An 11,421-nucleotide genomic window follows, 5' to 3' on the forward strand; every position below is an offset into this window, starting at 1 on the left:
TTGCAATCTAAGTTGCCAAAAAAATCCTAAAGATTGTCCTTGATCGTAAAGACGCTCATAAAGAGTACCGTTTGGAAAAAATTCATACACAAGAAAAGGAACTTTTGTTTCTAAACAACATCCCAAGAAGTTTACAAGGTTCTTATGCTTTATTTGACAAACTATGATGAAATCATTGATGACTATCTCTTTCTGGATTGCATCACAGATTTGGGACTTCTTAATGGCTCATTTTTAAACTATTCCTTTATAAACTATTCCTTGGCCACCTTTGCCAAGGATCCTGCTTACGTCAAAATTGTTGGTGGCCTATTTTTTTTCTTTTTTAGTGAAAACCTTAGGTATTTCTAATGATGCTTTATGCTTAGCTATTTCTTACCATAAGAAAAGGCCACCATTTTGTTTAGTATTTTGGTTTTTAAATTTGATGTACATTATTTAATTTCGTGGCACCCTAAAATCTATTATGAATAAATATGCACTTTTTCCTTTAAAGTAAACTCATTTTTAATGTAATGATGTTCATTAATCCATTTGTGGAAATATCTTACCTTAAGAAAATGCAAGTATTTTTTTTTCTTTTTAATCCTTTATGTATGCAAGTCGTGACATAAATATAAATCGTTTGGTACAAACAAATGTGTTTCAAAAGTAAACCATACATTTTTTTTAATAAAGAGAAGGGGAAATGATATAAAATAAAGCTATTGAAATATATTATAAAGAGTGATTCATTACAATAAGTACTAAGTTTGAAACCGAAGATATATCAGAGTGTGGGTAAGTCTCAAAATGCATATGATAAAAAGCTTATGACCACAAGTACATACAAAATATCTAGAACCTAAGTCTACCTATACATATGAAAAAGAAAGGAAGACACCCAGTCTCAGAGCAGTCATTGCCAACCCAATCCTACAGGAGAAACTGTACGCAAAAAGGGGCGAGTCAAGAATCAACAACTAAGAGGTCCTTAACAGCAAGACTCCCTAAAGAGACATCCCACCTATTTTTATCAGGGTCCTCCTCACTACTTTCCTTCATAAGCCACCCTACTTCTCCATAAGAAAGCTCTCCATTGACTACAGCTATGCCATCCACCATGATAAGATCAAAAGGATACTCTATCGCCTCTAGCGGGTCCTCCTCTAACATCTCTGGGTCCTCCTCGATCTCATCGTCCTTTGCAATGGGTGTTAGAGAGAGCATGGCTGACACCGCATGCTCAAAATCCTCACCTACATCAGATGGCCCTAGCATATAGTCCAATGCGCCCAAAGAAGATGATGAAGACAACAAAGAGGAGATCTCTATGATCTCCCTAGGAATGGCATGACGATAGTAGGGTGATGTAGGTTGCACCCACCATATAAAGTACTTCATAAACTACGATGCCTCCTCGAAGTAAAAAAAGGATGTCACAGTGAACCTTAGGTACCCAATAAAGTGGTCAACTCCCAATGCCACATCCAGGAAGCATCTGCCAATCCCACAGTCAAGCTTGAGGAGAAGCTCCGACTCCATCTTACCTTATAAATAAAAACGTAAGGGTGAGTCTTTCCACTTTATCAGCCAAAACATAGAAAGACCTAAATCAAGTTAAAACACACAAGACTAGCAATCACTGTGATGTGGCTATCTATCGAATCTCACATGCATTTTAAGGCATTACCTTTTGATTAACTCAACATATATGTTTATATATCCCACTGGCCAAATGCCAAAGGAACTTCCAAAACTAAGTGGTCTTACGATACTTTAGTCTGGATGACTGTCAGGAAGGCACCCTATGGTATAATGGCAAGGCTCTCACTAACTGGTTATGTCTCGCATTTGTTGGGATTGCTAAGTCGACACTGTGGAAAATGCAACCGCAAACTTAGTGCCATATCCCTAAGAAACAACAAGTTAGCAAGCATACCCTAGGTACCACTCGGTAAGGCCATCCTAACTTTGAGGCCTTGCTCCTCAACCACTCCTTATTGTTGTAGGGCTCAACTACATAGGTACAAAACATCATCAAAAGGCGAACCAAGTTTGAGAATCATCCAAACTTCACATCACAACAACAGGGATCCCATCCATACCGCATGATGGAAACCACCAATCAATTAGTGTCTAGTGAGCTCTCACAATTTTTAGCACATTCCCCCATGCGACTCTCTTGAAATAGCTCTCTACATTCCCTTGCGAGTCCGCGCCCACTTGTACATCGCTCAAATGCATTAAGAAAACATCCTAGTCACAAGGGTACTTGTATTTGAGTCCTTGTGAACTAACAGAACTTGCACATTATTCAAGACATACAATGTCCACTAGAACAAGGTTCTAGTCCACATTGGGACTCATGCCTAAGTCCTTGTACCATACACACAAAGGCACACGTCTTTCGAGATGCAATATGCCCACTAAAATAGGGTCCTAGTCAACACTGGGACTCATGTCTGACACTCTGTAACTATCACACACATGTCTTAACACATAGATCATTACCATTGGCGATTGCAAGCCAATCGAGCCACAAACCAAACATCACATGCAACAGTGCCTGAGGTCACACCTCCTGATCTCCAATTAAAACATCGCATTCCACAATTATAAGTGCCTGAGATTCACAATTCCTGGGTCTTTCAAATGTAAACAAACATATTATACTTACAGGGAAATCACTAAATTATCACACAACAGTTTGACAAAAATTAACAAGGCAAATCATCCATACTTAGTCAAAATTTAAACTATAAGTAACATGCATTTTAAAAAACCTAGCTTTTGGAAACAGTCAGATTTAAGCATCTGTAAAACTTTACAAATAATTTTATTATTGAAAACTTTTTACAGACTTGAAGGAAATTTTATTATCTTTCAAATAAGGTAAAATAAACCATCAACAAAAATCTAGAAAAAACATAAAAAATTCTTCAAGGCAGTGAGATAGAGAGCACTCTAGTTTGGACATAATTCAAAGACTTTTGAATTTCTACTTCTTCCCAAAACCAAAAAGACTTCTAATTTTTATAGTGTAAAGCTAACATCATCCCCTTTTCAGAAAGGTAAAAATTACACAAAAATTCATCCTATGTTGTTCCTGGTGAAATTTTCTTTTCAACACTTTTCCCCGACCTAAAACTATCTTTCTTACAGCAACTATGTTTCATTTGAACCCTGAGAAAATGATTTATAAAATTGTGTTTGGAGCGAAACAAAACAAAATTCATGAAAAGTCAACAGGTAGATTTAATTCTAGGCTTGAAACCCCGAGGCTGGTTTAGAGGATCCAACCTCTCCCTTCTCATAGCCTAATTTTGAAAATCCAAACTTGCTTTTTAAAATCTAAACAAAAATTGGACAGAGTCTCCTTTGCACTAGTAGCTTTTCCAAAGCACAAAAAATGAAGAAAAACTAGAAGGAGAACATGCATGCAAAGAGAAAAAGGTTTCAGCTTGGAAAAAACAATGAAAAAACTGGAAAAAAATAAAGGAGAACTTTGATGCATGCAATGCATAGGAGGCTTAATACACCATGGTTGCCTCCTCCCAAAGGCAACCAAGGCAACCATGCATAGCTGAGTTCATCACAAAAGCCCTCTTACCCTAAGCTTCATATCACGAAAATGAGAGGAAAGTGAGGTTGCAAGCTCTTGGCCTTGCACACCACAAAATACTTGTGCTGAAAAATAAGGTGTGATTACCCTAGCCTTGTAGTGTCCACACAAATTGAGAGGTGGAAAGGAGAGTGTCTAGCTTTCTTGGTCTGAATAGGAGGTGAGAGAAGTGACATTTAGTTCACTCTTTGCTTAGTCACCAAGATTCAAAAAAGAAATGAAGTGAATGCATGTGAAGTGAGGTATAGAGAAAGGGAGAGTGGTGAAGTGATTGAATGGGTGAGTGTTTATGATTAGGTAAGAGTGTGGTGTAAGCATGAAGTATTGTTTTGGTTTTTGAATATGTTAAGAAAACATTGATTTTATTTCCATAAGCATTTGAGAATTCTATTTATTGTGATTTTTTCTTGACTTGGGTAAAATACGAATTATACAAGTAGTTTTTTTTCCATTATATGAAGGAGATGTACTTCAGTCTACCTATTCTAGATGATCCATTCAATGATCGAGGTGGGAAACAACAATTCAAAACAAAGGGTCCTAAATAGAAAAACGTTGAAAACCAAAAGACAAGATGATTCATCTTAATGGTCAAGAGTGTAGATGAAAAGAAAGGTGCAATTGGTGGGAGAAAAATAGCAAGGAAATTGAATGATTTACAAAGAAAAAAATGAGTCTGTGACAACTAGCAATAATCTAAGTTAGAAAATGTGTCATTAACTTAAGTGACTAAGATTATAAACTAGCTATAATCCTTAAGAAACTCACTAATTTCCTATTTTTCAAGAGAGACGATCTATGTAATATGAAGAAAAGGATCTGGATATCCTTATACAAATGTTTTATGGGATGTAAGATTACATTATTAGATTGTATGACATTGTATAACTGATTTGGTTGGCCAAATATTTCTTTATCTTTTTTAATCATATCTCCTCAAATCTTATCTTTATTTATTTATCATCTTATCTTTGCATTATTTTATAATATTAAATAGTCTCTGCAAATCATAAGTGAATAATAAATACTTTAAAAACAGGAAAAAATACAATTAAGCACATGAATTATTGATTTAGTCAAATTTATTTATAATCATTAGTGACTCAAAATTTATCATGTTTACATATGTAGTTAACTACATATGATGCTCAATAAAATTACTAACCACTAAACAAAGTAAACAATAATTTATGATTGACTTAATCACCTTATTCACGACATGAATAGAAATTTTCATCATATGATTCGTCTAAATTTAAAGCAAAAGTAAGATTTATCATGTGTGCCATACACTTATGAAATAATTTATCATTGTCATGTTTTGTAGTTTTTACCTTAACTTTGGACAGAACTAACTAGGAATATAGGTTGCATGATTCAATTCGTACAAGTAGAATTATTCCCCAAGATGATATGGCACAAGCTTTGCTCATATAAGTTTAGTCTTTTAGGCATGCAATAAAAGAAAATCATGTTCACATTCGACTTTTGAGTAATAATATTAAAAGGGATAAAGTTAACAACCAATGATAACATGAATACAAATTTCAACCATACGATGTGCCTTGATTTAAAATAATAGTAAGAGTTAACTTGTGCATTACACATTTATCAAATCATTTAGGATTATCATTTTTTGAAGTTTGTAATGAAAAGTTTGGCTTTAAAATGAAATCCAATTGAATGTAACAACTTAAGTTATTAATGTAACCTTAACTTTGATGCACATAACTAACCAATAAATATAGCTTACATGATTCCCTTAATACATGTAGAATTATTCCCTTATATGACGTGACACAAGCTTTACACACACAACATGAATCTTTTAGGCATGAGTCAAAGAACATCTTGTTCAAATATGACTTTTGAGAAATATATATTAGAAGGATTAGAGTTAATCACAAATGATAAAAGGTTAACAATTATTTATGATATACTCTTTTCATCAAGTCATACAAACATCCGAGTCCATTTTGGCATTCGGGAAAATCTTTCATTGTTTTCACCCTCTAGGTGCACATTTTTTTTCCAAAAAACCTTTCGTGTTTTGATCCATGAATTTCCAAAGAAAACTGGCGATAAGTTCTTTTTCAAAAGAATGTTAGTTTTGTTAGTTTTTTTAGTTTTTTGTTTTGAAAAAGTTATAACCTAGGAAAGGTTGTCACCTGAGATTACACTTATCAAAGGAACAAAGGGCGCGTGAACGAAAAGAAACCATACACAAATCCCTTCTTTTTTTGTTTAGTTTTTTCTTGTTTCAAACCAACCATCACAATGAAATAACACGACAACATGCTGGAAGCGATAAACTAGAGACGAGTTCCATCACAATGAAATAATACGTCAATATGCTGGAAGTGATAAAATAAAGTTTCATCACAATAAAATAACAAACAAATACTGAAAGAAATAAAATGAAGTCAAGTTCTATCACAATGAGATAACAAACAAATATTGAAAGCAATAGAAACAAAATAAAGACGAGTTCACAATTTTAAGTGATCATGGTCAAGCGACTTAGCCTCCTCAAAGGAAGAAGTTCATCACATCGACCATGTCATCGTCCTCCTGAGCAACATCCTCACCTTCGAGGGTCCCTGCGGGTCCTGCCCCTGCCTGAAATTGGGCCTATCTACAGGCCATGCAACTGTGGCCCCGAACTGCTCTGGGGTAGGCCACGAGTAAAGGCTGGGATCCTGGCTTTGCTGATGTAGGGTGTACTGGTAAAAGCTCTCATTCAACTGCACCCGACCCCTATGATTGGCCACTTGCTGGTCAGCCACATGCTACATGTAGAGTTCCATCCTCTAGATGTGAGCAGAGATGGACTCTAGGGATGGCGGCTGCTGTAGAGGTGGCGGTGGTGCATATGCGGCTAGCTACTGCTGATGGTCCTGCCCCTGCTGCTACGCTTGTCTCGGCATGCAGTACTTTTCTATAAAGGTCCTGTTAATAGGAGGCCAGATAAGCTTTGTGGGCGTAATCGGCACCCCATAGAACTGGCAGAGACCCGTGATCAAGGGTAGAAAACCTAGTGCTCTGTTGGACTTTTTCGGGTCCACTAGGTGTCTGGGAGGTGCGATCCCTGCAAATTGGTAAGTTTTGTCTGAGATTAGCTAGGCCACATGAATACTAACTTGAGTAAAAAGGTGTAGACCAGCTGGCATTTCGGCAGGGGAAGATCGAAATTATGATCGCTGGGGAGGATATTACTGAGAAGCAGCGTCATCCAGATTTGTGTCATGGTGGTCATGCTAGTGTTCATGATCCGCACCCGTCTCCCCGCCACACTTCGTGCAACGTCCTGTCCTGGAATGCACAGTAGCTGGCTTATGGCCTCCTTATCAAATCCCGAAGCTTGGCTCCTCCTTTCACTGAACTCGCAACGTTGCCCCTCTTCCAGGACCAACGGATGCTCCAAGAACTGATTAATGGCATCTTCATCAAAGGGGACCCATTGGCCCTGCACCCTGGAGCGCTTATCCCTAACTTCTTCATCTGTGGGCCATGCATTAGCATAGAATTCCATGACTATTTTCGGGTTATATTTAGCCATGGGCCCTATGAGTTGAGTCCATTGCCTTTTGAAACTTCCTCCTGGAACTTGGTGTATTCTTCCTCTCTTAGTTGGACCCGCCTCTCCTTGAGGAAAGACTAACTCTTGATCACCTCAAAGCGGCGTTGGTGTTCCTCACTTTGTAACTGGTGTCCGTCAAATTCTATGTCCGCTTGTGGAGCCACACTGGATCCTTCTCTCGTGGTGTCCTTCCTTGCCCTCTTAGAGAGAAGCTTCTTTGGAGCCATTGCCTACAAAGACACATCCATAAAAAGTTAGTTTGCACAAAATGCACAACCATTATTTCATTTATCTTGAGAAAGAAAAGGCCAACCAATTTTGAGTGGTGTGTGTTTCTTTTGCTAATTGCAAGTGTTACTCTGCAAATAATTAAAACAAATCACACACCAGTGCATATTATTATTTTTCTTTGAAAAACATCCTACAACTACTTAGATGCAAAGGGCATATGATAGTGTAGCAAGCTCAACCAATAACTAGGCTAATTCCACCCAATCACTTTCACATATCTATGTAATTCATGTATTTTGCAACTTAGGTTGTTAGATCAAAATTCCAAGAGCATGAGCTAGACTGTACATGCATAAACTCATTTCACACTTAAATTCCAAAACAAAACATGAAATGGTCATTGAGGCATTTTATTGAACAGTTGGTGGGCGCATGTTTAAGCATGAAAAAATGAGGAATAAAGAACAACATGACAAGCCAACCTATAATAGGATCAAGGATAGGCCTAGGGCCATCCATTGAAGCCCCTAATCAAGCATTCAAGATACCACAAGGAACAAGTAAAATTGAATGGAGATGGTGCTTACTTGTGTGAGATGAAAGAGAATGTGAAAAATGAAATCAAAAGGGCACAAAGGAAGCTTGGGGCCGCCAATGGTGGCTCCCCTAAGCTTGCTGAAGGTTTTGAGTTTTGGGGAAGAAATGGGGTGAAAATGGCTTCACCCTTCCCCTTTTTATGTTTTCTCGTCAGACCTCGCTCGCCCAGGTGAGCTGGCCACTCGCCGAGGCGAGCTAATTTTTTTTTTTAGCAAAAAATCCTTTGCAAAGTTGTGTTATTCATTGTTATATTTTCTCTCTAAAAATCCTATAATTGCATATAAACTTAGGCGAATTCAGGATATAGTTCAAGAAAACAAACAAGTATGAAATAGGAAATTTTAAAAAGCAAAGCTAGAGATACTAGGCTGCCTCCCAGGAGCGCTTCTTTAACATCTTTAGTTAGACGTGGGGTGGTGATCGATTGATCATGGGCCTAGCACCTGTTCGTACCTGCCCCTAAACTTGGACAAAGAAAGTTTCATCATGCAACAAATGTGAAACAATACTACAAGATGCTTGCATTACTTTTCTCCTGCCCCTAGTACTTACCCAAATTGGTATGGTGCTGACCATCACTCAAATGATTCTTTATTCATCTTTCGATTTGCAGGATCCTGGATGACAAGATGCAAATGCATGCATGTTTATGATCGAACGTTAAATGTAACAATTAAACAGGTGTTATTGTGTTCAATTTTACTTAAACGCTTACAACACCCCGTTGATCGAGCCGAATGGCTCCGGATTTAGTGAGGAAGATCGAGAGTGTATGTTCTTAAAGACAATAAAATGTAAAGGACACAACACTGGAGGTAGAGATGCAAATCATTAACCCACATTTATTAATGTTGAGATTATTGTTTACAAAAGATTTCAAGACTTGGAGATTCCAATGAGTCCTTGAGGATGGTCAGATGTTAAGCCTTCTAATTGCCCCAGGTGTTATGCGTAATACCGCTTAACAATATCAGAGTTCACTGGCGAAGGTAGCTCTTCGTCATCCATGTTTGTAAGCAATAATGCTCTTCTCGAAAAAGCCTTCTTCACAATAAATGGTCCTTCATAATTCGGGGCCCATTTCCCTCTGTGGTCCTTTTGAGCCTAGGATACTTTCTTTAGGACAAGATCCCCCTCACTAAACTTACGCGGGTGCACCCTCTTGTCAAAAGCATTCTTCACTCTACTTTGATACAGTCACCCATGACTTATGGTGGCCAATCTCTTACCCTCGATAAGATTCAACTGATCAAAGTGAGCTTGGGCCCATTCTGATTCTTTCAACCCCGACTCAGCTAGGATTCTCAAAGAAGGAACCTCCACCTCAAACAGGAGCACAACCTCTATCCCGTACACCAAAGAGAAAGGGGTTGCCCCGGTAGATATGCGCACCGAAGTTTGATAACCACGCAATGCAAAGGGAAGAATCTCATGCCAATCCTTGTATGACACGGTCATCTTCTGAACTATCTTCTTGATATTTTTATTAGCAGCCTCAACTGCCCCATTTATCTTAGGCCTGTAAGGCGTGGAATTATGGTGTTGGATTTTGAAATTCTGACACATCTCTTTCATCATCTTGTTCTTTAGATTGGTGGCCTTATGGGTGATAATCTTCCTGGGCAACCCATATCGGCAAATTATCTCATTTTTGATGAATATGATCACCACACTCTTAGTCACACTATCATATGAAGCTGCTTCGACCCATTTGGTGAAGTAGTCAATGGCATTAAGATGAAGTGATATCCGTTTGAAGCTTTAGGCTCAATGGCTCCGATCATGTCTATGCCCCACATAGAGAATGGCCAAGGTGCTGCCAAGACGTTCAAAGGTATGAACAGAGCATTAACATTACCAGCGAAGGCCTGACACTTATGGCATTTTCTCACATGGATGCAACAATCGCTCTCCATAGTGAGCCAGTAATACCCCGCTTTCAGAATTTTCTGGGCCATGGCATGTCCATTGGCATGCATTCCAAAGGATCCCTCATGCACCTCTACCAGCATTTGCTCAGCCTCTCGGCATCCGCACATCGAAGTAAAACCATGTCACGGTTCCTTTTATATAGGATATTCCCGCTCAGGAAGAAGCCGGCTGCCAACCTTCGCAAAGTTCTCTTATCGTTGTTAGAGGCCTCCTGCGGGTATTCCTTTTCTTCGATGTATCGTTTGATATCGAAGTACCAAGGCTTACCATCCTTCTCTTCTTCTATTAAGCAGCAATGTGCAGGCTTGCCATGACATCTGAATTCAATGTACGGAAAATCCCCGTGTGGGCTTAGCTGAACCATGGACGCCAGTGTGGCAAGGGTGTCAGCCATCTGATTTTCCTCTCTGAGAATATGATGAAAGGATATGTCATCAAAGAATTCTATCAATTTCTTGATGTAAGCCTGGTAAGGTACCAATTTATGATCTCTGGTCTCCCACTCACCCTTCAACTGGTGAATTACAAAGGCCGAGTCCCCATATACCTTGAGCAACTTGACATTGAAGTCAATTGCCTCTTGGATCCCAAGGGCACACGCCTCATACTCAGCCATGTTGTTTGTACAGTTGAAGCCTAACCTAGCTGTGAAAGTAATATATTGTTTGTCTGGGGAAACCAATACTGCCCCAACTCCATGGCCTAGTGCATTAGACGCACCGTCAAACCACACAATCCATTTGTGATGTAGGCTTCATTGGAGCTTGTAGGCCTAAGATCTTCTTTATCAATGGATTCCTTTGCTTCTTGGAAGATGAATGGCAGTGGAATGGAGAAGGAAGAGAGAGAGGAGACGCCACTTCAAGGAGAAGATGAGTCTAGAAGAAGCTCACCACCATAGGAGGCCACAGATTAGAGCTTGGAGGAAGAAGAAGATGAATGAAGGGGGAGGAAGACAAGAGCACGAAATTTTGTGCTCTAAAAGAGCTCTGAAATCTAAAGTTTATTTATCAAATGATCAAACTTAAAAAAATGCACACACATGACCTATATTTATAGCCTAAGTGTCACACAAAATTGGAGGGAAATTTGAATTTCACTTGAATTTGAAATTGAATTTGTGGAGCCAAAATTTCACTAATTATGATTAGTGAATTTTAGTTATGGTTCAGCTCACTAATCCAAGATTTTCCACTAAGTGTGCTTAGGTGTCATGAGGCATGTAAAACATGAAGGACATGCACAAAGTGTGACTATATGATGTGGCAATGGGGTGTAGTAAGCAAATGCTCACCTCCCCCTCTAAAATTTGATTGGATTGGGCTTCTACCAATTCAATTAAATTTATTTCCAACCACACACATCAAATATTCACTTAGTGCATGTGAAATTACGAAATTACCCCTAATACAAACACTAGTCTAGGTGCCCTAAAATACAAGGGCTAAAAAATCCTATATTTCTAGGGTACCCTACC

The 11,421-nt window shown here is 38.5% G+C and overlaps 1 protein-coding gene across 1 annotated transcript; it reads right to left on the minus strand.

Annotated features, from left to right (window-relative positions):
- Nucleotides 1–10,014: 10,014 nt before the first annotated feature.
- Nucleotides 10,015–10,560, minus strand: LOC114404248. The gene has a single exon (XM_028367306.1). The coding sequence runs from the start codon at nucleotides 10,558–10,560 to the stop codon at nucleotides 10,015–10,017; it is 546 nt and encodes a 181-aa protein (XP_028223107.1).
- Between the last annotated feature and the right edge of the window lie 861 nt (nucleotides 10,561–11,421).

The sequence above is a fragment of the Glycine soja genome, unplaced genomic scaffold (assembly GCF_004193775.1).
Source record: "Glycine soja cultivar W05 unplaced genomic scaffold, ASM419377v2 tig00011706_1_pilon, whole genome shotgun sequence".
NCBI lineage: Eukaryota > Viridiplantae > Streptophyta > Magnoliopsida > Fabales > Fabaceae > Glycine > Glycine soja.

Coding starts and splice junctions, on each gene's coding strand:
- LOC114404248 (XM_028367306.1), bottom strand. CDS start 10,560: ATGGCTGAGTATGAGGCGTGTGCCCTTGGGATCCAAGAGGCAATTGAC.